This window comes from Montipora capricornis, chromosome 1 (assembly GCF_036669925.1).
Source record: "Montipora capricornis isolate CH-2021 chromosome 1, ASM3666992v2, whole genome shotgun sequence".
NCBI classification, from domain to species: domain Eukaryota; kingdom Metazoa; phylum Cnidaria; class Anthozoa; order Scleractinia; family Acroporidae; genus Montipora; species Montipora capricornis.
This window is the reverse complement of record NC_090883.1, coordinates 3,743,673-3,761,595: the sequence shown is the minus strand read 5'-3', so window position 1 is coordinate 3,761,595 and position 17,923 is coordinate 3,743,673. Positions and strand designations below refer to the sequence as shown.

At 41.0% G+C, this 17,923-nt stretch overlaps 1 protein-coding gene across 3 annotated transcripts in view; it reads left to right on the top strand.

Moving 5' to 3' along the window:
• Positions 1–17,923, top strand: part of LOC138042862 (cyclic nucleotide-binding domain-containing protein 2-like) — a 27,920-nt gene continuing 9,997 nt past the window's right edge. For 2 of the 3 annotated variants that reach the window (XM_068889083.1, XM_068888939.1), the window contains exons 1-10: positions 1–447; positions 1,708–1,743; positions 2,728–2,760; positions 4,275–4,442; positions 5,722–5,885; positions 6,607–6,766; positions 8,224–8,375; positions 8,591–8,729; positions 11,134–11,694; positions 17,383–17,875. In XM_068889083.1, the coding sequence (XP_068745184.1) occupies positions 34–447; positions 1,708–1,743; positions 2,728–2,760; positions 4,275–4,442; positions 5,722–5,885; positions 6,607–6,766; positions 8,224–8,375; positions 8,591–8,729; positions 11,134–11,694; positions 17,383–17,875 (2,320 nt within the window). In that variant the 5' untranslated portion in view covers positions 1–33. Of the gene's footprint in view, positions 448–1,707; positions 1,744–2,727; positions 2,761–4,274; positions 4,443–5,721; positions 5,886–6,509; positions 6,565–6,606; positions 6,767–8,223; positions 8,376–8,590; positions 8,730–11,133; positions 11,695–17,382; positions 17,876–17,923 lie in introns of all 3 variants that reach the window. The other variant, XM_068889008.1, reaches the window with a different exon arrangement.

Below are 17,923 nucleotides of genomic sequence, written 5' to 3'. Positions count from 1 at the left end.
AAAAAGGCATACTGAACACTTGAGTTATGGTCCATGAGAGAAGAACAAAAAGCCTTGATTAACATGGAACATCAGAAAACTACTGAGGCACGGCCAAGACAGGTGCGAGGTGCAAGCATTGATGTTTCTTACGTCTTTTATCAACGATCAAGCAAAAAACGCCAAATGCTACAAAGTGGAGCAGGTTTCTCGTCGTCCAGCGAGCAAATTTCAAAACTATTGAAGAGACTACGAAACAAGTCGGTTGTCACCGGGCCATCAATTGCAAGGAGGAACACTATTAGCATCGAAAAGAGAGCTACATCTTCGTTTGAAAATCGCGATCACCGACCGTCGTACAACTTTAGCAGCACACACCAGTCAAATCGGGGTCATCACAAAGATGAGCCATGGGATATGAAAACAAATCTGCCTAAGAGATGGCTGAAGGAATACGAGAAGAAGCAGGTGAACTTTGAATTGACTTTGAAATGCAGTAACGATGTATAATGGGACGCGTTTCTAAGCATAAGAATCCAAAAACAATAACAACACCGTTTGGTCGTGGCGAGGAAAGCAGATTGACCGAAAGTTTCAAAGTTTCCTCGTTCACAGTTTAGGGAACTTTTTTTTAATTGACTTTAAAAAATATAGTTTTCTCTAGTGTGAAGGGACGATAACTGTAACGCGTGGTGAACTATTCAAATTACAATAAATAGTCTTAGAGAAATTTTAAAACAGATTTCAGGCCGGTAGCGTGACAAATAATTGGCCTTAAAAAAATAACTTATTGACCGAGGTCGGTCTTCTTAACCGAAAGTCGGCCTTTGTTTTCTCAGCTTGGCATATAAAGTCAAACACGTATTTTGCCACACCAAATAAATTGGATGACAATATGCTCAATTGTTTTCAATGCAGTTGACTCTAAGGTCAAGGAAAACAAAAGTTAAAGACAGAACTCATCGGTTTGAAGACCTTTGAAGATTGGTCAAGTAATTGTTGATCTTGGCTTACAACAAAGACCAATAAATCTCTAACGTGCCATACCATGTAACGGACGCGGTATATTGCAGCGACAAAACACGAGGGGCAAAGATTCGACTGAATGCTACAAAAGGACTTCTTAAAGGGAAAATACGGAATTTCCGTCAAATTATTATTTCTTAACTTTTTACTTAATTAGTTATCGTTATTTCAGTCCAGTTATATTTGAATATACAAATAGCACTAACCTCCCAAATAATTAAAACTTCTTTGCGGATCAAGTCAAATCAAGACGCTTCATTTAACGACAGACGATGAGAAAAAAAATGTAAATATGACATTTATGACGTGATCCTGTCCGGATACAACAGATTAATTTGTTGACTTTTGCACTTAAGTATTTATCACCTAATTCACAATAATTGCCCGAAAATTAGTTGCAATTCCTTTTAGTTATAAAACATAGGCAGTGATCTGATGCATGCCAACTGCAAGGGAAATCCGCATTTTGTAGCTGTAGCTAGTGTCAATTTTTAACCCAGTGTCACGATCAAGGCACCAGTTGTGCTAAATGCTCCATTTTTTTCAAGCAAATGATTGTCTTGTTTTTGAATTTCCACTTTTCATGCAAAATAGATCTATAGTTTGAGCTGTTAATATCTCTTTCTTACTTTTCGCTGCACTCTAGTTGGGCTATTATGTGGGTATAACACTCTTACCGGGTTTTTTTCTCTTATGTAACAGGTGGACCTTTGCAAGGCAAAGCAAAAGAAACTCCAGGTTTGTTTAATGAATGTCATAGTTCAGGGGAACAGACTGAGGTTGTAAATAATCGATGTTTCATGATTAGATGACGTGCGTGTACGAAAACACGACCTCGAACATTGATCATGCGTCACTACTTTTTGAATGATTCGGCCAGAGGGATCCATTATCAGTTCTGGCCTTGGTTGTCCAAAAGGTGGATAACGCCATCTACCGGATAAATCACCACCAGCGGATAAACACTAGCAAAATCAATTGAGTTATCCAGTGGATAGTGATTTATCCAGTGGATAGCGCTATCCAGTCCTCGAACAACTGTGGCCTGGACGATACGCGCGATTTAGGGCAAACATTTGAAGGCCTTCTTTGTTTATGCGTCTTGTAGTTCGTCTTAGGGAAATGACGCACCTCGTATCAACGCTTCGCGCCAAGAATGAATGAATGAAAACTTTATTTATACACTGTTAAAAATATCAATCTTACATAGAAAATTTACAAAATTTCTGAACAAGTAGTTTACACATTTGCCGTGTGGGAGTACTGTTCAGAAAACCATCTATGAATATTTCTCTTTAAGAGACCTAAAGAACTTACCGTAGGTAATGCCTTAGGAAGATTGCTCCATAGGATAGCAACACTCTGACTAAAAACAAACTATCTTCACTGAAACTAAAGAGAAACTATCTTGGAAAGTGCGTCTTCTAAATGCACTAAATCGTTCACACCTTGAAAGTGCCAATATTTCTAAGGACCCCTACTGGTGTCAAATCATCGCAGGAAAGACGGCGATCAAAGTGTAAGCCACTTGCAAAGAATCCTAAGAAAAATCGAAGGTTGAATATGACTGGAACCAGGCTTGACGATGCGGGAATACAGGACAAGGGAACGATCTTAAAATTAGTTCAAAAGAGCCTAGAATGTTTTATTTTGCAAAATCCAATTAACTGAACGACTGGCTTTATTGTGGTGTAATATATTTGTCCTTTCTTATTTTCTCAGCCTTTAGAACGCTTCAAACGCGCTGTAAAATTGGTAAGTAAAACTTCCTTCGTGTTACGAATAGAGTCATGGTTTCCTAAGTTTACGTTTTAGCGAGTATGCCAGCCAAATTTAATACACGTTGACACTTGCGGCTCTTCCCTTTGTAAACTACTAAACGAGATCTCAGTTACAGATATTTTATGAATATCAGCTTTATAATACACTTAATCAGTAAGAGAACTTGATTTTACCGCAAATTGTGCTCTATAGAACCTTAAACAAGTTGCTATGGCAACCAAGCGCCAACTACTCAAAACAAAAATTGCCGATAGAAACTAAGTCATTAATTATGAAAACGACGTACAAAATCCAAAAAAATATGTAACGAACGATCGTGCAACTAAGAATAATTCAACCTGGATGAAAGTGTTTTCATAGGTGAATGAAAATTTCATATCTGAGTGCAGTTTAAGAAAACGAATATATGTAGAAAATTTTCTTGAATATATAATTAACGAAAAATCTCAATAATACACTTTGAAATCAACAGGCGGATTTATAATGAATGATTGTCAGGAACGGAGTTTATTTTGGTTGAAGTACCTTAATCTGTAACCTTAGAAATGAGGTATCTTCAGGGAAGCCGAAGTACGATCTCAAGTGTAGTTTAATCCCTCTCGAATGCGTACTTGAGAAGATCAAAAACCAAGATAAGGTCATACGACGTCAAGTGAGTCTCCAAGTTGGCGCGAGCTTCCGTTGCACTTAAGGCCTACTTGGATCCGCTGTATGAACTCGCCTAATGAATGCTCTGACTTTTGAAAGTTCGCAAACTAGATGAGTATTTCGTTGAGAGTTTTTTTAAAACATCGTTTGAACCCATTGACGAGTAAAATTGTCTGGCGTTAGACAGAGTAAAATCTCACCCCGAGGAGTCCGTCAATGGGGTAAAAAGGGAAATAGGTTTTGAGTGGATGTAGGGATTGTTAAAGGGGGCATAGTTTTTGATACCCTGGTCTCAGAGGTTTTTCTTGAGCCCCGAGCGAACGAGCGATTGGCGAAGACCAGTCGCGAAGCGACGAGAAAAGAAAAACCGCTGGTTACCTTGGACTTAAATCTCAGTTTCATGCAGACGCCAGGTGTCAAACGCGTCAAATTGATAATCAGAAAAGGGACCAATGACAACTTAGCAATCACGCGTCTTCTCGGTATATTACCAATCAAACGAACCAATCATATTGATTTGCGTGTTCGTAAAAATATCAACCAATCCGAGACTGAGGGTCAGATCCTGACCCTGGCGTGTACATGAAAGTGAGAGTCAAGTCTAAGGTAACCAGAGGTTTTTCTTTTCTCGCCGTTTCGGGACTCGTCTTCGCGGCTCTCTCGCGGCTCTCTCGCGGCTCAAGTAAAACCTCTAGGACCAGGGCTGAGTTTTTTAGTGGATGTAGTGATTGTTAAAGGGAGCGTAGTTTTTGAGTCGATAAAGTGTTGTTAAAATTGCATTCGTGCTATTTCCTGTTCTAATTTTTGCCGCTCAGAGCAGTCTCTATGATATTTTACAGATCCAGACTTGTAATGCAGCATTTAAAAGTATTGTTTACTATGCAGTCCAGAGAGGTCAGCACAACGAAGTCACTTCTGATGCCGCGCTAAGCTTGAAGTCCGCTGAAGCGAAAGGAACTGTGGAGGGTTTAATGTTTGATCCAGAGTTTTACAAATCCCATCATGAGGTATTAATTTTAAAACTGTCCTTTTTACAAATTTCCTGTTCCAGCCACTTTTTCCACCTTTGCCTTCTTTTATTTCAAATTATAGCAAAGTTAAGAGCAACTTAATTTTCCCAAAGCTACAGCTTCCTTCTTAACGAATATATTTTACACAGCATGGTTAAACTGACCCAGATTATCGCGAAAAAGTCAGAAATTTAGGTTTAACTCATACCTCGACTACTTTAGTCTCTGAAATCATAAATTAGTGCGCAAAGAAAGGCTGGAGCGAATGGCCTGGGTAGTCCTACCTCTTATACAAAAAAATAGTTAATTAAACAAATAAATAATAGTTTACCCTTTTTTTCTAATGCTCAAAAGGACGTTAAACATTTCCTGAGAATTACACTATCTGATGGTATAATCTTTAAACAAGTGACATGTTCCAACGAGCATGCCAGTAACTGGATATAAAACTGGCGACCATAGAGTAACAAGAAAAGATAACTGAGCGGACGCCTTGTAGTGTAGAAGCTTGTTGGCTTGGTCTAGTTGGTATCCGAAAAGCTAGCGATCTGGGTTCCACCCTCTGGCTTATAATTCCGTGTTCATGTACACTAAAAAGTCCGCCTAAAATTCTTTACACGATATGTCTCTAAATATTACTTGCCAATATCATTTAGTACTTGAACACGGAATTATAACCACCTTCTGCCTTTCTTTCTTTTTTCTTCCTTCTTCTAAACTTGTTTTAAGTTTAAAAATAGATTGCACGTGTCATAGAAATTCTTGTTCCTCAGCCATCGGAGCTTGATAACAATTAAGATGCATACAGCGGTGATAATTAAACAAGGCGAACCAACTCTCTTTGGTATGTTACACTACATATTTTCAAAGGTAAACTTTATAATATCCAAAACTATTCATATATTTATGCTAACTTTGGTAGTGATAAGCTGTTACTTTAAAGATAATTTACTACGAAAGGAAGAAGTGATCCATCCTCTCGCTTATCTCAATTTAATCAATTGTCAAAAGGTCTGGATAGTAGCAGACATGTTACAATTTAGGAAACAACACAACGTTTTTTACAACTGTAATTCAAACTGAAGGTGACAGAAGATTCTGTTGAATCATGTTTTTCAGTAAAACACGTTGTGTTGTTTCTTAAAATTCTAAGCAATTGTCTTTTACAGACAACTGAAATTTTCAGGTAGCTTCAGTGGGATACGAAAGCGTGACCTCTACGATGCGGGTGCAATGCTCTACCAAACTGAGCTATGAAGCAATTTTTCTTTCACAGTTCCTTATGCCACGTTGGGCCAAAGAAATCACCAACAAAGATCCCGAGTCCAGGACACCGCAAGAGGTTCACTCCATTGTGCAAATCATGAAACAATTAAAGGGTTTTCGCCGTTACTGTTTCAAGACACAAGAAGCTCTTTGTAAAGCAATTAGATATGACTGGTAAGTAGTTCCACGTGAAATCACTGGTAAAAGCTAACAAGTCTTTTCTCGTCATCATTGAAATTCTTCTGTGTGTACACTAGGGTATTGAATCAATCCAATATCACCTCTTTGACTTGGCTACGGCATTTTGTAACCAAACTTGTGTAACGTTTATGAATTATTTATTGCATCATTTCCCTTATTCTTGTACAACAAAGCTATAGAGCGGTTTTCAATTGAGTATCAAAAATAATTAGCAAATTGCAAATTAGTTTGGTTTTGCATTACTTCACTCAGTGATTGGTTTAAAGTTCTCGCGCAATTTTTTCAACCAATCAGAAGTGAAACAGAGTGAAACCAAAACCAAACGTGGCTCGCCCGTGCACATTTTCCCGCCCTTTTTGCCGGCTACGTGTAATTACTTCCAGTTTTGATTGGTTTACTCGATCGTTCCCGTCCTTTTGGTTGGCTAAAGTAATTGCTTTGGTTTTGGTTTTACCACACTCGATTGAAACTCGCTCTATACACTTTGGGATGTTTGCTGCAACAGCCCCGCTAAATGTAAAAATAACCTAAGTTAAGTTTGAGCATGCACCAGAACTAAAGAAAGTTTCCTCGCTAAATTAACGTCCCGTATTTTAGGGTTTTTATTAGATCAGCTGGGAGTGGACTACAAATGAATAAGGAACAAAAGCGAGTAAGTTTGATTTCGTTGTGATTCACGTTTTATCTCACACAGCTTTGGTCGACGGAGAGTAGTTATACGGAAAGGCCACGTGGCAATGCGATTTTACTTCATCTTCAGTGGTTCGGTTTGCGTCACCGTAGACGATGACGAACACAGCGCATTTGCTAAACCAACAGAAAATTCTGTACTCAAGAGAGGAGACTACTTTGGGGTAGGTATTTAGCAATTAATTTCCGACAGTACCCGGTCGCTGAAAAATTTGTGAGGGGAAGCGAAAACATCTGACATGTTCAGAATTCGATGAAAATTTAGCAAAACAATTATTCCACTCCCGCTTGTTGGATATAATTAACAACATTAATATTCATATTAACATTCACCGATAATCACTGAGCCTGAGGCGAATAATTGTTTTAGTATAAATACACAGGTGATTATTTCAAAAAAGAGAAAAAAAAAACATTTCAACGCGAAATCATCTTCAATTACAGTGGCAAAACGACTACTGGCAGCCATTTTGTCCGTCGAGGAGATTATCGGCTGATAATCTGAGATGGCGAGCCAATGAGAGCGCGCGATTTTGTATAATCACCTGTGTATTTATACAAGACTGGTTATAGCCAACTCGGTGCCACGCGCCTCGTTGGCAATTTACTACCTCATATCCAACGCGCGATCGTGGAAAAATTGTTTAAGGAGGCTCGGAAGGGCCGAGCGGTTTCGACACTTAGAAGACACTCTCTTTAGATCGAATGACGCTACAACACTGTATCACTTAACAGCAATGTTCTGGTACCGTATGAAACACCGATTATTTCCAAACAAGATGTGATCATCATTTATTGTGATGTAATAAGTTATTTTGGCAACGGAAAAGCCCAGCAAAAAAACCCTATATTTTGGATTTAGTTGCTCATAATCTCAAAAACGAACTTGGTGACCCCCCTTTTTTATTGCTGAAAAGTGATTAGAAGGCCACGATGAGACTTTCGGCAAAGTTTAAAAAATTCTGTCTAGCGAATTCAGAGCCACCTTAAAAAAATCACAAAATTAAGGTGGCTCTGAATCCACTAGACAGATTTTTTAAACTTTGCAGAGAGTTTCATCTTGCCCTTCTGATTACTTTTCAGAAATAAAAAATGGGGGTCACCGAGTTCGTTTTTGAGATATAAGCAACTAAGGACAAAATAAGGGCTTTTAGAATCTCTGCACGGTGGCCAATTTAAAGTATCAACTCCGTTGATAAAACCAAATGTTTTTACAGGGCTTGCCTGTTGCAACGGTGACATATTACGTCACAATAATGACTGTGTCTTGTTCAGCAATAATTCGTGTTTCATTTGGTACCACAATATTGCTAATACATGATACAACGTTGTGGTGCCGATACTTCGAATAAGAGCGTCACTTGTTTGAGCCACCTTAATATGATTTTATTTTCGCGTCAGTATCAACTGGTGCCAAGAAAGAACCAATAGCAGATTTGACAGGAAAAGCACGTTACAGTTTGAATTTGATATTACAAGGCGAAAAATGTTTGAAATTACGCCATAAATCAATACAGTCAGCGTGCAAACTATGCGGTTTCTCTTTACGTTCATTTACTCTTGTTAAATAAATCGGTTTCGACGACACTACTGAACCACATAGTGTTTTTATTTTTCGCAGGAGCTAGCCTTCATCCGGAACCTTAAGAGAGCCGCAACTGTGGTTTGCTTGGAAAAAACCGAGTTATTGTCCGTAGATAAAGAGGATTTCTTCTCCGCTAGGATTAATGAGTGTTTCAAGGCGGATGCCCAAAGACGGACGGAATTTTTCAAGTAAGAAGTCTCCTGCGTGCATTGGTTGGCAAATCCACTATAAGTTTTTCAACTTTTGCTATGTCGGTCTACATCTTTGCGTTTCACTACTTACTGTCAACCTAACTTCAGCTGTCAAATTCCAAGCCAAATCTGCGAATGCATGTCTTGACTTAAATTGTACCGTGAGTTTGGCTAAGCGACGACAAATTCATAAAAATACTTGATACTTTCAGGGAACACCAATTGTTTAGCACGTGGCCGGAAGATGTTATCAATAAAGTTGCCGTGGAAAGCAGATTGCAGGATTACAACAGTGATGAAGTAATTGTTCGCGATTCCTCCGATTTTCATTGGATAGTGTTTATCATCAAGGTAAATGTGCATGTCAGGCAAAGATTCTATAGGCCATTTCGGAATGGCGTGGGGAAATGGGGCTTTAATGTCGAGTGTTTACAATGTTAACGTCGCCCGAACGATCTCCGTTCGGGCCGACTCTACACATTATATAGCACTCTTACATACCATGCCTACATTACTTTACATATATGGTGGTATACAGTCACGCCATTACAGGGGCGAGTTTCAAATTTGAGCCAATCGATAAATTGACACCATCTCATGAAAGATAACGTTGCGATTGGCCATCTATGTTTGATGGTTTTTGGTCGAACAGAGACCAAGTTACGGACTTAAAAACATACTTAAAAATCGATACAAGCGTCTCTAATTTTTAGGCCGCGTCCCCCAAACCATATAAACTCTTTTACAAAATTATCAGATTTGGGACAACTGGAAAATCCTGTCATGAACCTACTATTTGAAAACAGGTGCGGTGAAAATCACTTTGTTTGCCTATTTTTATGAAGATTACACAAATCGTAAAATAATTTTAAGAGTTCATATGGTTTTAAAAGTCCGTAACTTCGTCTCTGTTCGACCTAAAAGCATCAATCGTGGACAGATGACCAACCTCAACGTTATCTTTCATGTGATGGTGTCAATTTATCGATTGGTTCAAATTTGAAACTCGCCCCAGTTCCCTGCGCAATTCCGAAATGGCCTATATACTATACGACTTATATACGTAGTATTTGTTGTGGATATATGATACATACCTCACTTTTATTTAAGGCCTCGGATTTACGGAGTAGCTTCCACAAGAGATAATATCCCCGAAAAACAAACAAACTATCATATATATACAAAGGTAAAAACACTATTCATTACCTATTTCCGTCTCTGCGTCACGTTAATTGCAGAAAAGAGTTTTGATGTACTCCAGATCTAAAATCCTCACTGAGTGAGTCCGTTCCGCTTAAAGTAATGTACTAAATCCGTCAGCAGTTATATCTACATACACTCTATTTTTATAAGAACGTCTAATTTGGAGACTCAGACGTTCTTATTTTTTTGCGATTTGAGCCTGAAAACATTCTCAGTATCCCGTTCTTAAAGTTGTGTGGTATACTAAGTTCGACTACAAACTGAGTTGTTCTTTAGTGTATCATGCAATAAATGTATCGTACGGGGGGTTTGCAACCAATCTCCAGAGACAGAGATAACAACGCTGCAATGTACAATTGCTGGTAGAAGAACAAAAGGAGCTCATGAGAGATCTTTTGTTTTCGTCCACCAACATGGCGGCGATCACGTCACGCGAAAACCACCTATTGGTTTAACATATAATACGCGGGGATTGTGCGTAGTATTTTTCCGAGCCCCCCAAGGACGAGGAAAAATACGAGCAATGAGGAAAATATCCGCGAACATTACATGTTAAACTATCGAATAAGAGATTTATTATTGTACTGCAAAAAAGGTGTTATTTTGCTTCAATTTTATTTGGTAAGAGTGTAAAAAAATGCATCATCTGTCCTTCAGGGCGCGTGCGAACGATGCAAATAGCACAAAAAGCCAGGCAGATGTCCCTTATTTGACAGGATAAACGAAATGACGAGTGACAAGCGATGACAAGCTAAATTCTCAAGCTTTGCATCGTGTTGAAAACAATTTCTTTCCATGTAAAACTCTCGTTCCTTCCGTATTTGCTCTGTTCTAAACCACCGGGGCAAACCGGGACACTACAGTGTATCACGGACTCATGTTTTGCGCGTTCTCTTGACCAAATATGGTAAAATGGCGTAATAGCGGAATAATAAGAAAACAACATTGTTAAATGTTAAAAAACGTCCAGATGTATTTGAGTGAATTGTTCTGTTAGACTACAGTTTTACATTTCTTACCTCTATTTATACTACTTACAAAAACAAAACAAGAACTGAGCAAAATAAAGACGTTCTCTGCTTGTGTATGTTCTAAGACGGTATGGATGGGGTTAACTGATAGCTGTGATTCGGCCAGAATTTTAACTTTTAGCTGAGAAACGATATGTTTTTCAACTGATAGCTGAGGATTGGTGATGTGTTTTTAACTGTTACCTGAGAAATGGCCAAAAATTTAGCTGGTAGCTGAGATTCCAGCAGCACCCCCATCCTGGCCCTCTTCTACGCATGTTGGTAAAATTTGGGTTGATCTAAGCCTTAACATTCTTATAAAATAGGTTCTTATGAAAAATGAATTTACGGGACAATAAGTTTGTTTGAGCCTCGATCGTAAATTGTCAGTTGACTTTTCTCAGATGAAATAGTCGTTTGATATTGTTCGGGTAACTAGTAAACTGGCTAATTTTATTAGCATCTTTTTCAATTGTCAAAGATCTCATTCCTGTATTGGTTTTTCATAAAATTAATACTTCTTCTCCTTTGTTTTTGTAAAGGGGCAATGTGATGTTCTAAGACTGTTAGAGCTTAGCAAACGTAAGAATTACATCAAGCACGCCATAAAATATAGAACGGACAAAATATGGGAGGATGCATCATCTACTTATCGTTTGAACACAGAGGAAGTCTCTTTAAGGTCAATTGTAACTCGAGGATTCCCATTTATATTAGAGAGTTCAGAAACGAAATCGACCACAGGCTCTGATAAAACAATGCCGCATGCGCAAACAAAACCAAAATCTGCGGAATCATCCAAGCGTGTCCACCAGACCAACGAAATATCGGCGAGATGCCAGGACAACCAAGTTTCGATCAAAGGAATACTGCAACCGGATATTTTTATGCGTAACCCAATGAAATGTCACGTGAGCTTTGACGATGAAGGAAGACAGGAACAGAACGCTTCTCTTCGCTGGGCAATGGCCTACAATGATCTATTTGTTGACAAAGAAACAGAGAAGGACGTTGATGAAGGATTGGTCGAGGAGAGAACGGGAGACAATGTCGGCGTCGGAGTCTTCATGGCGGTAGACAGGCTACGACATGGACAGTGCTTTGTAAGTAGTGTTTACTTGTACCCTCTTAATTATTATCAATTTGAAGGGAGGCTGTGAAATCATCGGTTTCTAATCCCAATCACATTTTGAAACATCCATGGTGATTCTGGAATCATGTGACAGACGATATAGGGCTAATAGTCTGTAAAAGCGAAACTGGTTTTTCTCTGGTAGTCACAACTCTTTTTCCCCTTTCCATTGCACCCGCTCGCTTCCTGCAATTTGATTGCAATAGCAGCTAAGGTTTGACCGGTTTTCGTCATTCGCTACCTTCCCGAAGGGCGTCCCTCGGGATAGCGGTAAGCGACGAAGGACGACTGTACTCCACCGTACAATAGGCCACTTTCAATATAATATCAATATTCACACATGGCTACGAGAATTCATGGTTAAATTTGCGTATTGTTTTGTTTAGAAATCTTGAGACTTGTGAGACAGAAAACACAACTGAGCCGTGAAATTTGACCATAAAGCCTCGTAGCCATGCCTGAATATTGTTATATCGAACTCGACCTATTGGTCACTATGAAGTTGTGTGGTAGACAGGGTCGATAGCCTTGTTAAATTTTATTGTGGAATGCTTTGGGGAACGCATTTTCATCATTGCGTGAGTGGAGCAAGAACTCAAGTTGCAAGAAAGCGATATGCCAGGAGATGACTTCCTAAACCACCAGAATAATGTACAATGGCAATTTTAAAACGATGGATCGCAACTGACCGGGAAACCAAAAGATTTGATCAAAAGGTCAGTGAGATCGTGGTACATACGATGTTTGCTTTCTAATAAAGTAAGTTATAAATATTTAACCGGATCGAGTTAATTGTTATCGTACTTTAAAACACTACGCCAAAATACTGGAGTGTAGGTGCCGTAAAGGTAGCAAAAGAGGAGAAACACTCTCCTCAGCAGCAAGAGGTCACCATGGCAACCGAGCCACAGTCCACCTCCCAAGGGTATCCACCAAGCAAGCAGGTGCTTGGAAAGAAGAGGGTCTGTGGACTGGAGGCCATGTGCCCATCCTAACCGCCAAAAAACACTCCAAGCACTCAAAGCAGCAGGCCAAGCCTGACAAGGCAGACGCACTGACTGCTACATGCAGTATGCAAAGGGCAAGGCAAGCCCAAAATGGCCAACATCTTCAGTAGCACTATCAGCAATACCACAGGCAATATGCAGCATGCAACAGCAAATACTGAAAGGCAAACCTGCTCAACGGTAGGGTTGGTGGCATGGTCATCATGCAGCGCCACAGGCAAATGCAACAAAATGCAATACTTACCCACTGCTTGATGGAAAGAATGACTACGAAAGCCAGTCACCAGACAAATAAGATTAACTGGCAGACCTATGGGGCAGCAACTCCTTTTTTTGTCGGCTGAGGCACGATGATTATATAAGCCGGATATCAGATCACATAGAGTGCTGCGCAAGCTGAAGCACACAAGATAGCAAAACTGACAGAGAGAACTTACCAAAAGCCATAGTCATTGTGACAGCAAGGAGGTCGCTTGAGCCAGAGCCTCTGCAGGACTTCTAATGTACAGTTTATAGGCATCGCTATTCCAACGCCCCGTGGCCTGAATAAGATGTTCAGGAATGTCAGCACGAGCAGCAACAATTGCAGCACCAAACACTGGGCCATCAAGGCAAGGCAGTCCTGTTCTGGGCATAGTAAGTTAACATCTCCCACAAGTGAGGCGGGATGACTGTAGGATGGTGATCGGCATGCGGAGCCAGATGACGAAAGGCCTGCCAATTAAAACGAGACAAGGCATCGGGGATCTTGTTGTCAGAACCAGCAACGTGTTGGGCAGTAAAAATGAAAATATGCTTAGTGAGCGGAGGAGATGCATAACATCAGGGGCTGTAGAAGTACGAGAGTTTAAAATGTACACCACAGATTCATTGTCACAACGGAAAAGCACAACTTGTCTAAACCAGGAGGAACCCCATACATGAGCGGAGACAACTATGGAAAAGAGTTTTTTGTACGCAATAGACAAGGACTGAAGTACTGAAGGCAATTTGCCAAACAAGTGTGAGCCGAAGACTGCGCCAAACCCCAAAGACCCAGAGGCATCACTGGACATCTCCAAATTGACTGTGGGAGAAAGGCCAGGGTAAAGCCAAAAGTAAACACCGTTCCAGGAAGCCAAGTACTGGAGCCACCACTGCAGATCTTTCTTAAACACGTATGGAATGGTCATCTCGGCGGAAATGTCGGAGCAGATTTATCATGCGGCGTATAAAGGCACGACCAGGCCAAACCACTTTAGCAGCGGGGTGAAGATGGCCGATAAAGGATTGGAGCTGTCTTTTGGTGCACCACCGATACGAAGCCCAATGATGGAGAAGCTTAAGGAGAGAATCCATTTTGTCAGTCGGCAAACGGGCCAATTGGTCGATAGAGTCAAGTTCGATGCCCAGAGTAACCGTGCAAGTGGTAGGACCCACCTTCCATGCAGGGTGAAGAGGTAAGCCAAGACCCGTACAAACTGAAGAAGCAACGGACAAATGTTGTTCACACAGGGGAGAGTTGGGATGGCCAGCTGTGATGTAATCATCGAGGTACTGTAAAAGGTCAAGAATCCACTCGACCAGATCGGCTACGGAGTTGAAGATATATGGGGCGGGCCGCAAACTTAATGGGAGGGCTAAATCCACATAATACCATGAACGCCATTTCATGCCAAGAAGGTAGCGGTCGCATGCAGGGGTGAACAGCAATGTGGTTATAGGCAGACTCGATGTCAAACTTGGCCATCAGGGCCCCTTTACAAAATTTGCAGACCATCTTAATGATGACATAAACTTGTATGTACTGAAGAGGGAAAATCCTAGGGGTTGATTCCCTCATTAACACTAGCAGCAATAGGAGATGACATGTTCAAAATAAGACGCCACTTATTAGGTAGGCCCTTTGACTCCAAAGCTATTTAACTGTAAATTACAAATTGGAGGGAAAAGAAATGGACCAGCTACGCGTCCCAAAGCAACTTCGTTTGATAAATATGCATCAATGATTTCAGGATTCTGGTAAGCGGATGCCTTGGTTTTTTTTTTGAAGAACGTAGGGAGTTACCAGGGTAAGCCTAAGCGAAAACCTTGTGAAAGACCCTGAAGGACAATAGACACCAAGGCCTGGTCAAGATGGTGCTGAAGCTCGAGCCGAACCGGCTAACATTAAGGGGAGAAACCCGGGACACTGGAGGCAAGCTCACAGAAACTGCAAGGGAAAGGGAGAGGGAAAACGAACCTTTAATAAAATAATAATTGCTCTACCCTAAACTAGGAAAGGTAACGCGATACTCAAGATAATAGGTACGGTAACATAGTACAAGAAAGCAAAACTGAAACGTCATGTCCCTTATATCAATGAAAGAACAAACGCTATCCCGAATTAATGGACAAGGGTATGGAAAGGAGAACACTCCAAAATGCAAATGCTTAATGAATCACATGGATAAGGTGAAAACAAAAGGACGAACGAAAACCCAAAGGCAAAACAGTCACTGTATATCAACTCTAGCAAACACCTTTCCGGCATCGAAAAGCAAAGTCAAGAGGCAAATAATCGTCCATAATATCAAATAACACACAAGCAGAACGGAATTATAGAGGTGGCATAAATTTCGTTTTCGCTTCTTGCTATCGGAGCTTGGGGATTTGATTGGTCTCGGCTTGCGCTGAGGGGAATCTGAGGCCCGATGGTTGGAAGAACAGCATAGATGCGCGAAGCGGCACGTACTGGAGGGCGCCACGCAAAAGCTATTGTTCCAAGACTTGCAAACAACCGCAGAGGAACTCTCACTTGGCTCCGTGACGGAACGTCGAAGGCTTGAGCCAGCAGCATGAAAATTAAACAACTGAACATTGATACTGGATCAAACCGTGAGTCGGGCAGCAGCTGCATGTTCGCAAAACGCTTTATCATAAGCCAACCAGGCGTTGCCTTGGAATTGGCGGTTCGTGCGTAAGATCAAAAGCTTCATATATAGAGTTAAATCGCGCCATCTGGAAGGGAAGTGAGTAGCAAGGATCAAAGAAAAAAATGGAAAAGGCTTCCGACCAAGCGATGATATCTTCGATTTTGCGCTTGGGACGCTTAGTGGAAGATGTTAAGACAACTCTACCATCGAAAAGAAGCTGAGGCTCCGACTCGCTTTCCCTCACGTTAACTGAGAGAAGTTCGGCGACATCGATAAACTTTCCAGCGACGATCTGCGAAACTATTTTGTATGGAACCGGCGAGATTCCGGGCCCACCAATGAATGGCTGCTGAAAGGACGGCATGAAGGGTTGGAAAGATGATCTGAGCAAAAAGGATGAAGCTCATGGCGGTGTGAGCGAGCTCGCGGGCAAGCTGAGCGATGACATTGTTGGCGAGGCGAACGTATTAGCAAAGGAAGGAACCAATATATGCCTACCTGCGCCAGGAGAAGCTGGTAATTGTGCAACGGAAGAAGCCACTGGCAAACTGGGACCTGGAAAGGAAAAACTGGTCGTAGACGAAGGCATAGCGGCCGGAGAGGAGGAAGCTGCGGTCTGATCATTGAGGCCGGTCCTGAGTCAAGGAGCGGGCGAATTGTGTTGACGATGGAAGCGTTTAATGATTCCAAAAATAAACGAAGGCCTGATGATGAACCAGGCGCAATACTAGCTGAGCCTGCCGGGAGCCTGACTGGAGAAAGATCCAAGTTTGAGTTTTCTGGGTTGGTGGCCATGTCAAACTGAATAAGCGCTCAAACTGTTGCGAGTTGTGCGTTTCGGTGGCATAAACTCTCTATAAGCGAAGAAATACGAAGTAGAAAATGGGCGACGAAGCAAATGAAGAACCCAGTTTTCCAGAGACCAAAAGCAAGCGAGAAAGCAACAAGGTGACTCAAGCTAAAGTGACTCAAGCAATGCCCCTGCAAACCTCCCTGCATTGCCCCCAGATATCACACGGGAAACTGCTGCATTGACTTGGTTTTAACGTTGTCTAGATGATATTTAGAGTCATAGACCTTACTCCAAAATGGCCGTCATTTAAATATTCTTTTGTTTTTATTCAAATTAGCCCTTGATGCCTCGTTCTTGAGCTGAAAATTCAAAAGAATGTTTTGCCTTGAACGAGGCATCAAGGTCTATTTTGAATAAAAACAAACGAATATCTAAATAGCGACCATTTTGGAATAAGGTGTATAAAATTCTGCCTTGCAGAGTAAACGACTGCATAAACAGTGGCTCGTCCCCAAAACAGTCCCACAATGCAATTCAATAAGACTCTCGACCCAGACTCCCACGCAACCTGAAAGTGGCCAATTAGCTGCGTCAGTGGGCATGTTGAACTTTCAATCGGTGCATTAGAGAGAAAACATTCAGTGTCTTCGAGAATAGTCACAGTTTTCCTCGAGCTTCGCTCTCGGAAAACTGTTCCCTTCTCGGAACAGATAACGTCCGCGAACAAATATCTAAGCGCTAAATGAAGACTATTGTTTATTTATACGTTATGCAAATATGTAAGTCTGTTGTTCTAAAGAGCCTATTTACTCACTTGCATTGATAGGAGGCCATCTTTTTCAACCAAAACAAAAGGGATCATTTGCATAAGGATAGATTCAAAGTCGGGGACACAAACATGGCTGCCGTGTCGTCATGGGCATGCGTGCTATTTTTGAAGATTACTTTTCTTTCTTTCATATCAGGGTGCATGGTCTTTACTAGAGCAAGAAGAAAATTGCTTACCCTCATCAAAGGCAGATGAATCTAACAGCAAAGTGAAGCGACACCCTCCGAAAGAGAACAAACCTAGAGAACGAAAATTTATTTTGGTAAGCGGTGGCTGCGAGATCATTAAAGTAGCGAAAGACGTCTTCTCCAAATATTTGGACGATTCAACTCTTGAGAAACTCAAAATGTTAACTACTAATTATCCCCGAGACAGCACTTTATGCCAAGCATATCTTCAGCAAAGTGACTGGCGTACATATAGAGAGGAAATTGTCGACAATGTGGTTGCTAGGCACATCGTTCGCCAAGAAACGGCAAAGGGCTTCTTGCGATCGCCTTCCGTAAGGTCGTCACCAGTTCCCTCGCCTCTATGTTCCGTGAAGGTTTGGTCACCAAGTCCTTCTAAGTGGGAATATTTTACAGACGCCGGATGGGTTTCGGGACAAGTTACGCGACCACTTATTGAAGGTAACCGCTATGTCAAATATCTGAATTTAGTAGATTTTCAGATCCGAC